This window comes from Apteryx mantelli, chromosome 5 (assembly GCF_036417845.1).
Source record: "Apteryx mantelli isolate bAptMan1 chromosome 5, bAptMan1.hap1, whole genome shotgun sequence".
Taxonomy (NCBI): Eukaryota; Metazoa; Chordata; class Aves; order Apterygiformes; family Apterygidae; genus Apteryx; species Apteryx mantelli.
The window spans coordinates 74,599,204-74,617,941 of NC_089982.1; the positions used below are offsets into that span (position 1 = coordinate 74,599,204).

Sequence of the window (18,738 nt, forward strand, 5' to 3'; positions counted from 1 at the left end):
TTCTGCCCTGTAAGGACCTTAAAAGAATATATGCAATTGCTACTACATGATTGCAGTAAGAATAAGAAATGATTGATCTCTTCAGAGACTGCTGTTCCACTGTGATACAAGAACAAGATTTAAGCTTGCAATAGCGTAATACCTACTTTAAGTATATTATATCCTTTAAATAGCCAGGCAATTCAAAAAACCTAGTTCAGAGATCATTTAAAAAGAACACTGTAAGGCACTGCTGGAAATGTCTTTGTATAAGCTTATCTACTTTTATCCCCATATAAATGTGTTCTGTAATTTGTGTACTTCTTTTTAATACACATACCATTTACTTTGGAACTAGAAACATCAACTCAAACCCAGCTTGCCAATACTCATCCCGCAGGATGATTTCAGCCTGCCACAGAAAACCAAAAGATTTGAATTCCTGCTCTTTGCCAGTGGGACCTGTGTACATAGGCTGCTTTCCTACGAAATCCAGAGCCTTTGAACACTTAAGTAGGGATCCTCAGTACTTAACTCAGACTACCACAAACGAGACTAAAGATTCAGTCTATCTAAAGAAAGTAGTGGTATTTTTTGTTGGAAAAGCACAGAAATCAACAATTAACTAGTTAGGATTTTATTCAGTAATTGAGCACATCAGCTAGTGGTGGCCTGTAAGGAACCCACTAAGGTTCAATTTCCCTGAGTAACAAGAACATACTAAAGCAGAGCTCCAGTAGTTTGCTGGCTTTTCTAAGATATTTCTATATTCTTGACGTCATCCGATGCTTTTTACCAAATATGCTACAATTGAGGTATCAAGAGCTGCAGGATGCAGAACAGTCCTGTAGTCACTGTTTGCCACGAGCCACATGGGAATTAATGGTTGAAGAACATTCATATTATTTTGAAAGAGAAGCTGTGCACTGGAACTAAAGTGCTGTGAGCTGCAGAGCCATCAGTGTGTTAACCTTTGCCTCTCCCTCCCCTCTTTCTCAGCCTTTCTTCCCAGAACTGGGATACGCTATGGTTGGGTAGTGCTGAAAGAGCTTACGCTGCTCTGTACATCTTCACGCACCAGGAATGAGGAGGGCAAGGCCCACCACCCCCTAAAATTGCAGAAGTTGAAAGACAGAAATGAAACTAGTTTTGAGTGATTAAAATGTATGTGTATATGTATGTATTTGGACCATAGAGTCTAAAGAATAGTAATTCTTAAAGTAATAAACTTTTCTTTTTTTGCACCAACAAATTTTTCAGCCAGTTATATTTAAAGTAAAGGGTAAGTAATTTAGTGCTTTAGTGTATTGGCTGTATGTAAATCATGTCAAGTTTTAATAATAAACTTCTCTTCAGTTCTAAGCCACATCTATGAAAGTTAACCCTTATGAGGTGCCTAGAAGGCAAGTATGTTTATTTTACAGATAGAGTTGATACTGAATTCTAAAGCCTGACAGAGGTTGCCAGAATCAAGATTTGAACTAGAGTATGATTGGTGAGTGCTCAGCTTAAACAATATTGCCAGGGCCTTAAAGGATTGAATGCTAAGATGTATTTTTAAAAATGTAAGCTTTTGACTGTGATTTTTTTTTTTTTTAAATGAGTTTAGCCAGATAAAAGTATATGTGGTTCCATTCAAAATGAGTAACTCCACTGTAATCTCTGCTGAATGCATAATGCCAACATGGAATTTAGGAAAGACTTTCTAGGAGTACATGTAATGTGTTCCCCAGGACTAAAAAACAAAAACAAACAAAAAAAACCCCCCAAAACAAAAAACCTCCTTGGTTTCTCTCTCCTTCATGCTTTCTTTTCCTCAGTCAGCTTCAGCAAGGTACAAAGGATGTGGCTTCCTTTATTTTTTTCTTAATTCCATTGCATGTAAGGATCAGACCAGCATGGTGATGTTGCAGGATTTCTAATCGCTGACTTAATAGCTTTACAGTATCCACCTTTTCCTCGAAGTCCCGAAGCAAAGTGTCATTTCCAAGCAGCCCACATTTCTGCTGCAATTTCAAATTGTTTATCCGCAACCTGTCCCTGATCTGCTTTGTTTTGGTCAGGATGTCTCTCTTCTGTGACAAGATGGCCTCAACGTCCATCAGTTCAGCCTTTCTCCCTTGATTCTCAGCTTCCACAAACTGTAGTTTTTCCCTGAACTGGCTGAAAATGTGCACCGTATTGGAGATCTTCTTCTGGAGCTTCAGCAGTTCCTCGCTGAGGTCGTCAATCTTTTCACTGTATTTCTGATTCTCTTTCTTCAGCTGCTCGAAGTCTATAAAGTGTACTCCCTCCGTCCCTTCCCCCTGAGCTTTCAGCACTGCTTCAAGCTTTTGGATTTCATGCTTCAGCTTGATGTTTTCCACGTGGGCCTAGATGAACAGAAATAACCAAAAAAAAAAATGTTTTAATCCCTTGTCTTGCCAAAGGGCTTTGCAAAGTAAGGAGTAATAAAACAGCTTCAAGGGGAGAAGAGTGTCTGGCATCTTCTGTTGTTCTTTAATGCCAGTCTGGATGTTGATATTGGCATCGTTTATACGGATATCTTTAATGCCAATCTGGATGTTGATATCGTTTATACGGATATCTTTAATGCCAGTCTGGATTTCAGTGTCCATTGCCCCGGAAAGCCTCCGCAGGCTGCGGCAAGGCCGTGCCTCCCGGACTCCGCGGCCCGGGAGCCGGGCGCTTGCAGGCGCTCACCTCGCTCACGGCCCGCTCCGCGGCCTGGACGCGCTCCGCCGCCGCCGCCGCCGCCGCCGCCGCCGCGCCGCCGCCCAGGCGCCGGCCCGGGCCGCGCAGCGCCGCCCGCCGCTCGCGGGCCTGCAGCGCGGCCCAGGCCGCCTCGGCCCGCGCCCGCCGCTCCCGGCAGCCGCGCCGCCGCGCCGCCACGCGCCGCTCGCAGCCGGCGGCCTCCCGCCGCCGCCGCTCCCGCAGCCGCCGCAGCCGCTCGGCGTAGCGCTGCTCGCCGCCCGCCGCCGCCCGCCGCGGCTCCTCGCCCCGCCGCAGCCGCAGCAGCTGGCCCAGCCGCAGCTGCAGGCGGCAGCTCGCCTGCCGCAGCCGCTCCCGCTCGCTCGCCAGCCCGCGCTGCTCCTCCAGCAGCGCCGCCCGCGCCCGCGGGTCCTCGTCCTCCTCCTCGTCCTCCGAGCCCTCGTCCTCGTCCGAGCCCTCCGAGCCCCGCGCCGCCCCCGCCAGCGCCGCCCCCTCGCTGCCGCGCCGCTCGGCCTCGGCGGGCGGCTCCGAGCGCCCCGCGCCGCCCCGCGCCCGCGCCGCCCCCTCAGCCGGAGGCGCCTCGCCCGCCGCCGCCGCCGCCGCCTCCTCCTTCTCCTCGCCGGCCCCCGCCGGCCCCGGCTCCTCTGGCCCCGCCGGCTCCTCGGGCACCGGCTCCTCCGCTCCCGCCGGTCCCGCCGGCCCCGGCTCCTCCGGCCGCGGCACTTCCAGTCCCGCGGGCCGCGGCTCCTCCGGCCCCAGCTCCTCCGCTCCCGCCGGCTCCCCCGGGACCTCCGGCCCCGGCTCCTCCGACCGCGACTCCTCCGCTCCCCCCGGCTCCTCTGGCCCCGCCGGCCCCGGCTCCTCCATTCCCGCAGGCCCCTCCGGCCCCTCGGGCGCCGCCGGCCGCGGGCCGCCGCCGGGCGCCTCCATGCCGCCTACCGGCCGGGTGTTTACCCGCTTCGCGCGTTGCCCGGGCAACAAGACTCGGCTCCGCCGGCCGGCGGGAGGCCCCGCCCCGCCCTTCGCCTGTGGAGCCGCTCTGCCACACCCCCTCTCCTCAGGCGGCCACTCAGCGACGGGGTCACTCGGGGCCGCTTTTCTGATTGGCTGCGGGAAAGGAAGACGGATTCCGCTTGGCCAATCCCAGCCGCTCTATCTTTTTAATGCCCCCCGCGCCGAGGAGCACGGGCCCTATTGGCCAGGGGGCCGAGGGGCGGGCCGAGTCCGCCAGCTCTATTGGCCGCCCGGCGCGCGGCACCGCCCCCCGGGCGCGCTGCCATTGGCGATGGCGGGGCGGGGGCGTGGCGGCGCGTGCGCGCGGCGGCGCGGCGGGCGGGGTAAGATGGCGGAACTGGGGAAGAAGTACTGCGTGTACTGCCTGGCCGAGGTGAGCTCGCTGCGCTTCCGCTGCACGGAGTGCGCCGACATCGAGCTCTGCCCCGACTGCTTCTCGGCGGGCGCCGAGATCGGGCCGCACCGCCGATGGCACGGCTACCAGCTCGTCGACGGCGGCCGCTTCACCCTCTGGGGCGCCGAGGCCGAGGGCGGCTGGAGCAGCCGCGAGGAGCAGCTGCTGCTGGACGCCATCGAGCAGTTCGGCTTCGGCAACTGGGTAAGGGCGCTCGGGGGCGCCGGGCTGCTGCGGGGGGCGCTCGGGGGCGCCGGGCTGCTGCGGGGGGCGCGCGCGGCGCCGCCTCGCCGCCCGGCGGGGCCCGAGCGCGGCGCGGAGGCGCCGGCCGCGCTGCCGCCGCGCGGTGCCGGCGTTCAGTGCCGCTCGGGTGTCTCCAGCCAAAAAAGCGTTGGGCTCTGACCGCCCCGGATCCCAGCACCGGTTCCCCTCCGTCCTGGTCGCGTCACGGAGCTGCTTTTGCTCCCTCTTCTTGCCCGTGTTCCCTTTCTTACCTCAGCGTGCCGCTGCTGCAAGCCGCCGCTTGCCTTCTACGCCAGCACGCAGTTAGGGTTCTTGGAAAGAAATAAAACGCGCGGTGAAGCAGCTCCAGCCCTCCTGTTTGCAGAAAGGCCCGCTCTCCTGTAAGAAGCGTCATCATTTGATTTGCTACTTGTTGCTTCGTTCTCTTTGCTTCATTAAATATCAGGAATCCTCGTTTCTGTTTGAGGATCTTTATGACAGCTATAGCTTTTTCTTTTAAGCAATAGCTAGAAGAGAGCTGGAAATGCTCCTATTTCTATATTGCTTAAAATACTTTGACAACACTGTAAACTGAGGAAAACCTAAATGACATGGTAGTATCAGTGCTGACTTGTATTTTCCAATGGATAAATTCCAACTTTGTCAACTTCATGATGACTGTAAGCTGTTTTTTTCGAGAGTAGTAAAGACTGAGGAATTGCTGTGTGGATTTAGTGTCTTTATGGTGTTTCTGTGAAACTGGAGGTCTGATATGGCTTGCTTTATTGATGTTCCTATGCCCATTTCATGGCCTAGGTGTCCTTATGTGCTTGTAAATATTTATCCAGACCCTAAAATCTGGATCTGATGGCTACATGGCAAATCCCAATATCGCTAGGAAAGGCATTGTGAGTTAGCTTTTGAGGGGCAGGGAAGAAGTCATACTCCTAACTGAATGCACCCTACCCTGGAGATGTAACAGGAATCATTCTATCACTCCTCCTTGTTTTCCATTTAGGAGGACATGGCTGCTCACGTCGGAGCATCCCGAACGCCTCAGGAGGTGATGGAGCACTATGTGAGCATGTACATCCACGGCAATCTTGGCAAAGCCTGCATCCCTGACACTATTCCGAACAGAGTGACAGATCACACGTGTCCAAGCGGTGGCCCCCTTTCTCCTAGCTTGACCACACCACTCCCACCATTGGATATATCGGTGGCAGAACAGCAGCAGTTGGGATATATGCCACTTCGAGATGACTATGAGATTGAATATGATCAGGATGCTGAGACTCTGATCAGTGGCCTTTCAGTAAACTATGATGATGATGATGTGGAAATAGAGTTAAAAAGAGCTCATGTAGATATGTATGTAAGAAAACTCAAGGAGAGACAACGGCGGAAGAACATTGCCCGTGATTATAACCTGGTACCTGCCTTTCTGGGAAAGGATAAAAAGGACAAGGAGAAAGCTCCCAAACGAAAGATCACAAAAGAAGAGAAGGAGCTGAGACTGAAACTGAGGCCTCTGTATCAGTTCATGTCTTGTAAGGAGTTTGAAGACTTCTTTGAGAACATGCACAAAGAGAGAATACTTCGAGCAAAGATTCGGGAACTGCAGCGGTATCGTCGAAATGGAATCACCAAAATGGAAGAGTCAGCGGAGTATGAGGCAGCGAGACATAAACGGGAAAAGAGAAAGGAAAACAAAAACATAGCTAGTTCTAAGAGAGGGAAGGAAGATGGTAAAGAAGGTGAATTTGCTGCCATTGAAAACCTGCCTGGGTTTGAGCTCTTATCAGACAGAGAAAAGGTGCTCTGCAGCTCTCTAAATTTGAGTCCTGCACGTTACGTAACTGTGAAAACTATAATCATTAAAGACCACCTCCAAAAAAGACAAGGAATTCCTTCAAAGAGTCGCCTTCCCAGTTACTTAGATAAGGTACTGAAGAAAAGGATTTTAAACTTTCTAACAGAAAGCGGTTGGATATCCAGGGATGCTTCATGAAATTCAGCTGATCTGAAAAAACACATCAAAGGTGCATTATGGCCTCAAGGACTCCGTTATTTTTTTCCTTCCCTCCCCAAAGATTCAGAAATTCTCCTGCTTAAAACAAAAAAAGCAAAACAAACCCACAGTATTCATGATCCATAGTTCAAATGGACTCTTGCTTTGGATTATGACAAATACCGAACAATACTTATTCATTGGATTTCATTGGTTTTGGTACATTATTGTAACAGATCTCTTCCTCATGTAAACTTATTCAAGTCCGTTAGGCCCAGAGTAGTTACTTTACTCCTGTTGGACAAATGAATATCCATGTAATCCTTGCTTTTTTGAAGGTGGCAGACAGTTTCCAGCAAGCAAAACTTTAATCTCCTTTTGTTTTGTTTTTGACATAACGCTGGCAGCAAAGTGAAGCTCACAAAAATCCTGAGCTCTCGAGTAATATCAAGCAGGGATTTTTGTGAACATTGCTAAGCTTTCAGAACACTTCCCGTAGTAACTACAGCCAGGGTGTTGGCAGAATGGCCTGAGAGTTTCTTTAGAGGGCACAGCAGGATGAGCCATGCCAGGGAGTGGAAAACAACAAATGTGGTGGATACGATGCCTTCAGGTACTGCTGCTGTGGAAAGGCTCTTTAAGAGCTACCTTCACACCCAGCTGGTCCTGAGGTAGATTTGACTTGAGTTTTTCCTGATACCGGCCCCCAATGGAAGCTTCAGTGTTAACTAATCAGTAGCAAGTTGCAGAAGCACAAAGCAACTGTGGTGCTCTGTTTTGGAGGTGGGATTTGTAGGGGGTCAGCACTACTGTAAAGGGGGTAATTCTGGCCAGAAACGGGATTTGGGCAAGGATGCAATGAGCTGTTTGCAGCAGCTTGGAGCCTTAGGCAGCAAAAGCACTGTCTCCTGTTATTACCTCTTGTTGAGGGGGAGTCTTCTCCTCCTCCTTTGCTATCTGTAATCTCTGAGCTCAGAGGGTCTGAGGAGGTGTAGCTGCCACCTCCTGAGTTTGTTTGGGAGGGACAGGGAAATTAAGCTAGATTCTCAAACTGGCAGTGATCAGTGAGACTGGTTTAAAAAAAAAAAAAAAAAAAGTAATACAGATTGGGTTAAAATGCACAGCTGTTAAAGTACAAAACTATAAATCAAGCCATTACAGGGTTTTAATTGCACATACCTTAACTAAAGGTTTGAAACTGAGATGGTAGCAAAACTGTGAATTCAGTCCTCCTCAGTGTGAGCCGTGCACCTGAACAGATAACTGTCAGGACTGAACTAGGTGCTTGCAGCAGACGTAAACTGTAAGTAGAGCACATAATAGAAATGCCTGATCTACACATCATTTTAGTAATATCTACTGATTAAGGGAATGAAGTTGAAGAGGTAGAAAAGGATTTTTTAGATTCATTTCATTCTTAAATTCCTATGCTGTAATTGAACCAAATGAATAAAAAAAAATGGGGGATGGCATGTGGCAGAGGGCACAGGGTTATTTATAACTCTGTTTTGCCTAAGATTATTTATTCCCCCCCCCCCCCCCCAGCCTTTTCCAGAGCAGGAAAACTGGAGGCTAGTTGGGTAGGTCTTCTAGAGTACAGACATGCTGAAAAATGAAACTTGACCAATTTGAACAAACACAAGTAATGGAAATGTAATCTTGTTTTGATGCTTTGGACTGCAGTCAGTGAGGAACCCACCAAATCTTATAACAGTATTAATTCTGCAACTTGACAGAGGTATACTGATGAGAGCTGAATAGTCTTTTAGTTAATATATCCAGCATTACCAAAATAGTGTTACCAGTGAGTTTAGTATAAAAAGGGTACAATTATAAAGCCAGCATTTCTAAGGAAAAAAAAAAACTCTAGTGCCTTTTTCTTTTGATCTTGTGTTATTACATCCCTTCAAAAAAGGAGAGGGCAATGCCCTCTCTTACGTGATCTGTTGTTTGGCTTACCTGTAAGTGGCTTGTTGTGGAATACCTGAAAAAAATCTCTGTCTCTCCTTGGCAGCAATGTAACTAATTGCAATGTGCTGAGCCGCTTAAAGAATCGCTTCCATCCTATGTGCGTGTACCAAGAGCACACAAGGCAAGTTCCTAGGTACAAACCAGTGACTCTTTCCCCTCTGTCCTACTTTGGTGGAAAGGAAGTTCAGCCTTTCTTTCCAGTATTCTAGTTGAGCAATTTGGTTCTTCCTATAACCTGTTACTTAACTGCCATAACATACCATTACTAATAGTGTTCTGAAGCCTCAACTGTGCATGTACCTGAGAGTTTAAAAGAATTGTGCGTTTTTGAATTTTTTTCCAAATCTGTGATTTCTATATTTCTACAATGCTTTGGCACATCTAAGTCTAACTGAAGCAATAGTCTAAAGCCCATTGAAACAATAACTTAAAAATTCTAGGCACCAACAAGTCATTTAAATGCTGTACAAATGAATTCTTCTGCATTTACACTTTGTAGTTTCTTAATTCCTCAGCCCCTCCAAAACATTTCCTTGGTGCTAGACGTAACTTATTGAACATCAAAATGAATGTAAAATAAAGTATTTTTAATGTATGAAATATGGATATCAATATTTATTTAATCCTTGCAAGTAAATTCAAGGTAGTAAATGTTTGCTTTAGCAAATACTAATCCCTTGGAAAGGGCTTCCCTAGAAGCAATGTCTCATTGTCAGCTACGCTTTTAACTTTAAAGATGACTTGCACTAGAGGATGCTGTTGTTCCATATTTTCCAATGGAACTGATTTAGTCTAAGCGTTCCTTTGAGTGAGCTGCTGATTTATTATTATTATTATTATTATTTTTTTTTTTAAGCTGAGATGCAGTTATCTTAATCCAGCAACTTACTACAGCTATACTGCTTCTCTTCTGTGGTGAAAGGGCTGAAAATAACATGGCAAAAGAGTTCTTTAGCTCGTATCTTGTGTTTATCAGGAAGTGCTTCCTGTACTGTACCGATACTGTAGCCTTCATGTTGTTAATGAACAGGTGTTTTATGCGCTTAATGCTCTTGGCTCTTTTTTCTAATTAAAGATGTTACTAATGATAGTGTCTGTCCTGACAGCACTGATGTAAGCCTAAGAAAAAGTGATGCTCCATCAGCTGTTTAAAATACTGAGCTTCTGCTACTGATCGAGGCAGCAGTAAATCTGCTTTAAGGGTGCAAATTTACTTCAATCAATCAGTCCCGTCCCAGAGAAGTTTTGCAGTAATTCTTGCTCACTAGGTAACAAGGGCATGTTGGTCTTCATTCTGTGCATACTACCCAGTGCAGGAGAGCTGGTTACAGGCTGTTCTAGATACAGCCCCTCCTGCCTGTTGGTCTGTTGCAGCCCCAGCAAGCATTAAGAACAGTGTTAGTGGGTCTGCACGAGCCTTTGACCATGAACTGTCTTGTAAATCACGCAAACCAAGCACTCTGCCATTCTTCTCCTGTGCGGTGGCTGCAACAAACTTCTTTGCAACTGTAACTGACTTCATTAGTTTTTTTGGTTTAGTAACTTTTCTTGCAAAGTGTTTTCACATGTGCCCCAGTTGCTCTTAAGCTATGATAAATTAATACTGTGAAGGAAGCTACCGGGTGAGCACTTTCAGCTCCTCAGCTTCTTCCTTAAAGGGAATGTTGCATTCATTTGAATAGTGTACTGGTATAGCTGTGCCAGGCACACAGATGCCTGTGCTGAAATCATGTAAAACCTAACTAATGATGATGTGCACACTCAGCATTTTGCTATTTTTTTTTGCATTGTGTATTGATAAATAAACTTGCATTAAAGTTTCTTTCCATAATTGATTAACTGGTAATGTAGCTTGTGTAATGAAGACAATGACTAAAGCCTTTGCAAAAACAAAGGAGGTGCATTTTAGGTGAATTATGACTGACAGAGAAGTGAGCTTTTAATGGGAACAGCTAAACCAGAGGTAGTAGTGGTACTTTGGCTGCTCTTGAGCTTAAACTTCAATACCACCTTCCTTTAATCTTTAATTATTTCCTCTGTGCTTCTTACTGTTGTGTATGGCAGAGTACATAAGTGTTTTGAGCTCTCAGTAAAGGCCAAAGCCTTCCATGCTGGAAGTCTTTCTGAACAGGCAAGCCTAGGAGAACAAACTAATTAGATGAGGCATTCAGTTATTTACTCAATTTTAAAGATAATAGTTTGAGTCTTGTACTGAAGCAGTAACTTGAAAGAAGGGCAATTTCTACAAAAGAAAGGTCTGATTAGTAGCATCTGGCAGTGTTTAGCTACATTCTGAATGGAATAATATAATCTAAAAAAGATACTCTGGGCAAGGAGCTGGGAAGCTGACTAAGAACAAATCTTGATCTGCTGTGGCTGAAGCTGGCCATTAGTCCCAACTGCCATACAGGAAAAAAAAATCTGTACTACAGAAGTTATTACTGAGTTTAGTATGAATCAGTTGGTTTTTTTTAAAGGGGGCATTTTTTACAAGGCAAAGGTTCCTTAATGGCATAGAATAACATTAAAGCGGGGTCCCAATAAAAATACAACAAAAACATTTGCTCAATCCTACTTCACACACCCACAGCGTGCTCTAACACAAATGGAAAGAAGTTGCTTCCAAATTCAACTTCTTAGAAATTAAGAAGTGGAATCCTTTTCCTCTAGCTTTATTTACACCAGTCTTTGCATTTTAATCTCTGTACTTGATTAAGCCACTTCTTAGTTTGCAAGAAGTTAACATTGCTCAGTTGTCTTCACACAGATTTCAAAAGATTATTCTCCCTCCCCTGCCTAGTCAAAGCATTGATTTTGCTTCTTAGAGTTGAGAAAGAATAAAGCCTTAAAATACATTAAAACCCAAATGAGAAAGCAGTAAGCACTTAAGTTGTTCTTAAGTAACTGGTTGATTGCCGTGAGGCAAACCAACATGAAAAAAGGCTTAAAGAACAAGTAATCACTTCCCATCATGAGTAGGTATTGGTAACTTTGCATGTGATTTTTCAAAAGCAATACTCAAGCTGGAGCTAAGTACCACCTTAGTCCAAGACAACCAGAAAATGGGGGGGGCAGCTGGAAATTCAGTACTTCTTCACTATTAGTTTACCAGGTCCTAACAGTGTGCAGAAGTTTGAAGTTTCTATCCTCAGTGTTAAATGGATGAGCTTTGAGGATGTAGGACAGATGCTATGCCAGCTGTATGATTTGCCAAGCTCCATCCCCTCCTACCAAGGTGACCACACCAATGCAGTGTAATGCACTCAGTTAATAAGGTATTTGTATTTCAGCCTGATTCTGCAGAAGTGGGAACAGCAGGTAGAGTTAAACATGGCAAGAGCTGCATCTGGGAAAAGTTATGTTGAAACTTAAGATCCTAGAAGAGTAAACCCAAGAAATAGAGATGAAATTGAGTTCACGCTTTTGTTTGAGCCACTTAAAATTATTTATGTAATTCCAGAAGATAATAGGTACCAAACTCTCAGCTATTCACTTGTTTGGCTATTCTGATTTTCAGCAGGGCTGTAACTACAGTTTGCATAACAAACTGATTGTAAAGCTTGGAAGTTACAAGACTATCAAAATTGTTTAAAACAATTTATACAATATTAAATTAAAAATCCAGAGATAGGATAAGTTGTGTATATTCTTCAATGCCATACAAGTATTAGATGGTTTTCTTGAGATAACTTTAATATAGAACAAAAAGGATTGAACAATTACAAAAGATGTCTACTCTTCATTGCCTTTTTCTTACAGGTCAGAGTTCACAAAGGTTGCAATTTCAGTTGTTGAGAGAGGCTCCACTTCTGAATAGACATTACCAAAACAACAAAAAAGGCATTTATCACATCAGCAAGTGAAAGCTGGTGGACACTTGCAGAGAACTGGTTATTTGTACTACTTCACCCACTTCCGCAATATTAGATCCTACAAAAGGAAGCGTTTGAACAATTGTTTGGATTTTCACTCCGGACAGTGACAAACACAAGATGTAAAAATTCTCATGAGCATTTTGTTCCTCTCAATTTAATGCACCTTCAGCAGCAATGACTCTGTTAAATGTTATCTGAAGCATCAGAGGGCTTAATGGCTTTTGTATTTCACACTTAAGAATAGAGCTTATAGAACACTGATGTTGAAGGCCACTAAGCAGTAGAATTTCATTGTTTGCTTCATCTTCACTGGGAAGATCTCAACTGGTTCATTTAAACCTCTCTCAGGGGATAGAGGAAGGAGGAAAGCATGATGTAAGAGGAAAACCATCAAGCTGTTAAATAGTTGTATGGCATTTTAAATTCTCAAGTTAAGCAGCTAAGCGTCTTTCACAACACCCACCAAGGCAGGCCGCAGCGTACGCCCATGCAGCTTATAGCCAATCTTGGATACTAATGCAATAGTGCCAGGCTCCTTCCCTTCCATGGGAGCATGGAACAACGCTTCGTGTTCATAGGGATCAAACTTGGCTCCGACAGGATTCAGTCTGAGCAGGCCATGTTTTTTGAACACTTTTTGAATCTGTACTTCTGTCATGACAAGACCTTCGTATAAGCTCTTCAGATGAGGATTTTCATCCTTAATTTCTTCTTTTGGAACGCTCTCTGTTGCTTTCTCCAAAATGTCAGCAACTTCTAGTAAGTCCTTACAGAAGCTCTGAATTCCTGTAAAGAAATAAAAGAGGGAATGGAATTCATCCAGTGAAGGAAACAAATGTTCAAAAAGAAAAAAAAATCCAGCAGCAATAATCTGTATATTTTTAGATTTTAAACAAGGCATGATATTATAAACAGTTGGGGTAAAATGTCCTTCCCAATTTTACTTACTATATTTATTTGACTTTACTATTACAGATTCCTTACAAGCCACATCCCTCCCCTAGTTCTGTGGAAAAAAAAATTTTTCAACTTAATATTCAGAAGAGTTGAAGCTACGCTGGTGAGCTGACCTTAACAGTTATGTTTATAACCAAAAGTTATCAAAACCTTCAGATGGCTTAATGTCATTCCCTCATGTTAAGGAATATGTTTTCTGTCTCTTCTCATCCTGGGATTTGCCAGAAATCCAAAGCATTATGTTGTCCTGCTCCTACATTTTCATCTGATGTGCTAAATAAAAATTGTAGAAGAAAAAGCACGTAATCAGACTGATTAGGACTCTAAGAGATGGGCAAGGATTCTTCCTTGAATGAAGGGAACTCACACCTCTCCCCCTCACGCTACAAAGACTTTTACAGAGTTGGCATCTGAAGCCACACTTTGTAAAAACTGAGTAACTCCTAAACTAAGTCTGTGTCCTGAAGCTGTTCTCTAGCTCATACTGAAAGAATATGGACCAGTGTCATTTAAGGCAAACTGTCTCTAGAAATAATGAAATGTCAAAAAAAAAAAAATTCAGTAGAATAACACATTTCTACATGGAGGTAAGCCAGTGACAATGTGCACTGCATTTTGGTTAGCTTTACTCACTCCTTTTAGCCACAGTCAGCCTTTTTAATTCTGGCTCACAGTTTAAATGTATTTTCCCCAGCAAGAAGTGACGCGAGCATTACCAAAGGACATGCCTTCAGTTTACGCAAAAGAGAATTAAGGGAACTAAACTGAAAGATTTATAGGGACCAACAGGTTCTCAGGAAAAAGAGTCACTTTAACATTCCTTAGAGACTTGAGCTCTTCATAAAATAGTAACTGACAGTGTCCAAGTAGTTCTAAAAATATTAACAAATTAATCAGACTTTTAAATTAAACCTAAAACTATGGTTAGGACTCAAGCATCTATGCCAACCACAGATTAACCAGTTATCTAATCATCTGAATCAAACCAAATAGCCAATTTTTTCAGAAGGGTTTTCTTTTGGCATATGTTATCTCTGCAGACTTTGCATCTCTGCAGATCTAGGCAAGTCTCAAAATTCAGGTTCTCTTCCCTTAATAGAAAAAACAGTCACATATGAATGATGAAATTTACAGTCATGATGATGATCTGAAATGTAGTTTTCATAAGAAATGTATTTATTTCTATTGTAGCATCTCTGACCTAGAGGTGGCTCAAAGCCCTTCTGTGTTAAGGATCACATTAGTGAAAAAATGGTCATTGAAAATGAACTTCAAGATGAAGCATTCAAACATCTATGAAAACTGTGCTAGAATACTATGTAACTGAGAAAAGCTTTTTCCTTACAGTAGACAATAACTGATGACTCTGTCTTCAGAAATTAAACTCCTGTATTCAGAATTACACCATGTAACTGTGTATAGTGTATGGCAAAAGAGGCCAATTCATTTTTCAAGTCAGAGTGACAGTCAAACACTGAGATGATACAGCACTCTTTCTGCTACAGTATTTACACACAATCTCTATTTTACACCTTTGTGTTTGAACCATAAAAAAAAAAAAACCTAACTCAGACATTTAAATTGGTGGCCAGGCTCTTGAAGAAAGATGCACTTTTAGCACTCCTCAAAGCCTCTCACTGAAAAAATCTGGCCACTTAGATGTATTACCTCTGTTTGAAAGCTACAGCCCTCAACAGAACAGAAAAGTCATTAAGATGTAGAAGTCTTAAAAAAAAAAAAAAAAAAAAAAAAAAGGTGAGCAGAAGGAAAGCTCAAAATTTGAGACTGACTGTGTGAAAAAGGCAAACTTCAGGCTAAAAACCTTACTGAAAAATTCACTAGTGTGGCATATATTGTAGGAAATTAGATACCAAATTCAATCAAAATTTCAAGTTGTTGACTTCAACAGACCAAGTATCACCCTTGTCTAATGAGATGATTATAATCCTGAGGCAAAATCAGTTTAACCAAACAAGGAACTACTTAAATCTTTCTGCCTCAAATATGTTTTTAATCAAGTAGCCACAATATTCAGAAGGTACAACTTGTTAAAACTGTGGGCTAGTCAGCTCAGTTTCCATGCTTTGCATTGCATACTAGTATTCCTGGGTCTTACGAGTACACACACACATGGAGCCTCCACTGACCATATAACTTTGCCTCTTCTACCAGTTTCTGGCTTCTTTGCCTCACGTTTTCTGCATCTGCCAGGGCTCGCTTGTACTTGTCCTGAAGAAGGAAAAACAATTACAGAAGTGATTTCATTACAGGTGTTTGGGTACTCGTCAATAATTCAAACAAGCGTATTCAGTATAAAATAGCATTTTAAACAATAACATGGCCTAAATCCACAGTTTAAAGATTAATTTGAAGACAACATGCCAAGTATCACAGCATCATTGCTACACAGGCAAGTCTTGGCTTCATTTCAGTGCACAGAGAAGTAAGGGGAAGGAAGCAAGATGGGTTTCCAGACTCTCAGTATTTGCCAACAAATCAGTCTGGCAGGAATTTTCAGCACTAGGGATATATGAAGTTTTATGAATCAAAGATTCCTGCTTCTTCTGATATGTGTTCAGAGAAAGCCTTTATAAGTCATAAGATATTCTGAAACCATGTCAAACAAGATTCAACCCAACCATTCCTTTCAAGCCACCTCTCTCCTCTCCACACCAGTGCCCTCCAGTTTTTTCAAACCTTATGGACTATGAAGTCTAACTCTTCTGTTAATCAGGTTAAGTTTAGGTGTGTTTCCAGCAAGATGGCTATACAGCAGCATATGTACTAAGACCTAAATCCAATAAAGTTAGGCACTTCAGGTTGAGTGCTTCACCACCTAACCCAGAATTCTATGTTGGACTTCCACATTCAATATGCTTGACTTTCACAAGCTAATTATCTCAGAACTGAATAAAAACAGTCAATGAGTTGTCTGAAGAGCCACCTTAGGTAGCCAATAGAAAATCCTGTCCATAGAGATGTTAAATAACACCTCAGTTTTGTCCTTCAGTGCTTTGGTAAGGGCATCAGAAAGGAATCTCAATCCACTTTTGATCTATAGGCACTGTTTCTAGAAAAGATTCTGGGTTACTTCTCAACAGCTCAAACACTCTAGAAGGACACTCTTCATAAAGTACTCATCCAGAAAATCAATACCTTTGTTTAATCCACACCTCCCATTTTTTAGGACATTCTTCACCCTCTGCTGAAGTCACACATGTAAGATTCATTAGGCCAGAAAGAGGAAGCATGTGTTTAAAGGACCCTCCAGGAAAGGAGAGAAGGGTTGAAACTCCCACTTTCTAAGCACTTTAATAAGTACACTATCACATAAAAGCTAAGCATCATTAACCTCAACCTTTGGAAAAATCAGCAACTATGTTTTCAGAAATCTTGTTCTCAGTGCACACAAACGCATACCCAAAGATGCACTCAAACCCTTCAAAAGACTTCCAGAAATTATTTCTCCACTGAGCAAAAACATAAGTGAACTGAAATCAGTGAAACTAAATTAACAAGATTTCAGACTGGAGGAGGTTGAATTCCATCCAGAATCTAAATGAAACTGAGCAAAAATATTCCATCTTTGTCTGGAACCCAAGATACATCCCAGGTCTTGCAGTACATCTAGTCTTAAGTTTAATGAAATTATCACATTCAAACTTTTTATCCATGAACTAACAGCAGCCACACAGCCCTATCCAGACTGTGCACAGAGAACCTGCCTTCGACACTCTTAGGTATGCAGTTTGTTAAGTATGCACACCAACTGACCGAAAGACACTTACATTAACTTCTTTTAGCTGTTCTTCCAGTTTTGCCTTTTCTTCAGCTAACATTTTCTCAGCAGAGGTTGGTTCAGCCTTCTGTTCATTTTGACTCTGGTCCTCTTCCAAATTCTGGCCGTTATTTTTCTGCTGTGTTGCTACACAAAGCAGTCGTGGAGAAGTCCTAAGGCAAAAAAACATTTGGACCTTAATCAGTCGCTTACTTTAGAAAATATTAGCATTTTCTGGACATACTGATGCTTCAGTGTCTACTACACCCTCGTGTTAAAGCGAGAGCTAACGCAGCAGTGCCAGGCCCGTGGAAACTGCTTCCAGAACCTGTGCTCAGACGGCCCCAAGGAAGCCCCGCGGGCCTGGGCGCCGCCGAGACCCCTTCGGGAGGCGGCGGGGCGGCGCCAGCCGCCCTTGCCCCGGCGGCTGCAGAAGGGGCGCCCCGGCGCCGAGCCGGGGCCGGGCCCGAGGCCTCCCCGCGGCTGCTGGGGGAAGGGGGCCTGGCGGGGCGGCTCGCAGCGCGGGGCAGGGGGAGGACGAGGACGGACGCGGAGCGGAGCCGCCGCGACGTGCCCGAGGCGAGGCCGGGCGGCGGCACGACCCTCACCTCAGCGAGAGGCTCAGCAGCGGGTAGCGCGAGCGCAGCGCGCCCCGCACGCACTGGGCCACGGCTGCCATGGTTCCTCCCTGCCCGGGCCGCCGCAACCGACCCCTGCCCGCCCCGCCCGCCAATGGGCGAGCGCTCGCGCTGCGAGTGACGCGGCAAGTGGCCAATTCTCGGGGCGGAAGCGGGCACGCGGGGCGAGGCGAGGCGAGGGGGTGGGACTTGCAGCTCTTCCGGGGCGCTGCAGCAAGCTTGAGTGAGGGGAAGTGCCCCTCCCCCCCGGCGGAAGGGGTCGGCGGGGGGCGGGGCGGTGTTTCTGCCTTGCGGCCATTTTGTCTCCTGTGGGGAGCTCGATGTCTGGTGGGAAGGGAGGTGTTGTTTGGTATTTGCTGTTTTTTGTGGGGATTAAGTATAATGTAGGAATTGATAATCTGCAGATGATAACGGGGCTTGGCTTTGGTATTTCCCTGTCAAAGCTGGCTGGCACGAGCAGAGGCAATGTGGTGGCTGCCATTGGTTCAGTCTAAGTGTCTGTGTGTTTCCTCTGGGAGTTGTGACTGGAAAAGTTCCCAGTTGGAGATTGTGGCTCATTTTTTTTAAAAGCTTCTGAATAAGCTTGTTATCAATAATACCTGTTTGGGAGGTGAAGCTGTGGGAAATGTCTTTGCTTGTTGTCAGTGCTGCATATGATTCATCCATAAGCTTCTGCATAAAGGTTTTCATTATGGGTGGTTATGTGATTATATACACTGGCAATAACTGCTGTATACACTCTCCCTGGAGATTCATGATTGAAAGTCTTAAGCCTTCATAAAAAAGGATAAAATTCCTAACCCAGTGGTTCCAAAAGCGGCCTTCTACTGGAGCAAGTTTCCCAAGTAAGTGCAGGCTGCAGGAATCCTGCTCAGTGATGCTTCATTGACTTTTTAACTTTGTCAGTGTTGCCAATTAGTTTGTCATTATCATTTTAAAAGGAAAATCAAGGTCATACAGGATATAGGACTGTATCCTGTGGTCCCAGAGTGACTGTTTTTTTTTTTTTCACAGATGCCTAAACACCAGCTGTTACCAGATTTTTGTGTGCATTTGTGGTCCTTCCAAATGAAATCTGAAGAATAGCGAAGATGTAGATTCAACAATGCAAATTCAGTAAATGTGTTATTTTCAAGTGCACAGTTAAAGTATTATTAACAACAACCCCCCCCCCCCCAAAGTTGCGA

General features: G+C 44.7%; 3 protein-coding genes across 3 annotated transcripts; 1 reads left to right on the plus strand and 2 right to left on the minus strand.

Moving 5' to 3' along the window:
• Positions 1-636: 636 nt before the first annotated feature.
• On the minus strand, positions 637-3,621 carry CFAP184 (cilia and flagella associated protein 184). The gene is made up of 2 exons (XM_067297256.1): positions 2,683-3,621; positions 637-2,351 (listed from the first exon to the last, which is right to left on the minus strand). Exons 1-2 carry the CDS (start codon positions 3,619-3,621, stop codon positions 1,806-1,808), a joined length of 1,485 nt encoding a protein of 494 aa, XP_067153357.1. The 3' UTR covers positions 637-1,805.
• Positions 3,622-4,033: 412 nt separating this feature from the next.
• On the plus strand, positions 4,034-10,138 carry TADA2B (transcriptional adaptor 2B). The gene is made up of 2 exons (XM_067298261.1): positions 4,034-4,303; positions 5,340-10,138. The coding sequence occupies exons 1-2, from the start codon at positions 4,034-4,036 to the stop codon at positions 6,330-6,332; spliced, it is 1,263 nt and encodes a 420-aa protein (XP_067154362.1). The 3' UTR covers positions 6,333-10,138.
• Positions 10,139-11,886: 1,748 nt separating this feature from the next.
• GRPEL1 (GrpE like 1, mitochondrial) lies at positions 11,887-17,652 on the minus strand. Its single transcript, XM_067298262.1, has 4 exons — positions 17,522-17,652; positions 16,924-17,086; positions 15,283-15,364; positions 11,887-12,964 (listed from the first exon to the last, which is right to left on the minus strand). The coding sequence occupies exons 1-4, from the start codon at positions 17,590-17,592 to the stop codon at positions 12,618-12,620; spliced, it is 663 nt and encodes a 220-aa protein (XP_067154363.1). The 5' UTR covers positions 17,593-17,652; the 3' UTR covers positions 11,887-12,617.
• Positions 17,653-18,738: the final 1,086 nt, after the last annotated feature.

Coding starts and splice junctions, on each gene's coding strand:
- CFAP184 (XM_067297256.1), bottom strand. CDS start 3,621: ATGGAGGCGCCCGGCGGCGGCCCGCGGCCGGCGGCGCCCGAGGGGCCG. Junction 2,352..2,682: donor CGGAGCGGGCCGTGAGCGAG/GTGAGCGCCTGC, acceptor CTGTTCATCTAG/GCCCACGTGGAAAACATCAA.
- TADA2B (XM_067298261.1), top strand. CDS start 4,034: ATGGCGGAACTGGGGAAGAAGTACTGCGTGTACTGCCTGGCCGAGGTG. Junction 4,304..5,339: donor AGTTCGGCTTCGGCAACTGG/GTAAGGGCGCTC, acceptor TTTTCCATTTAG/GAGGACATGGCTGCTCACGT.
- GRPEL1 (XM_067298262.1), bottom strand. CDS start 17,592: ATGGCAGCCGTGGCCCAGTGCGTGCGGGGCGCGCTGCGCTCGCGCTAC. Junction 17,087..17,521: donor CTGCTGAGCCTCTCGCTGAG/GTGAGGGTCGTG, acceptor TTTTTGCCTTAG/GACTTCTCCACGACTGCTTT. Junction 12,965..15,282: donor AGAAGAGGCAAAGTTATATG/GTCAGTGGAGGC, acceptor ATTTCTTTACAG/GAATTCAGAGCTTCTGTAAG.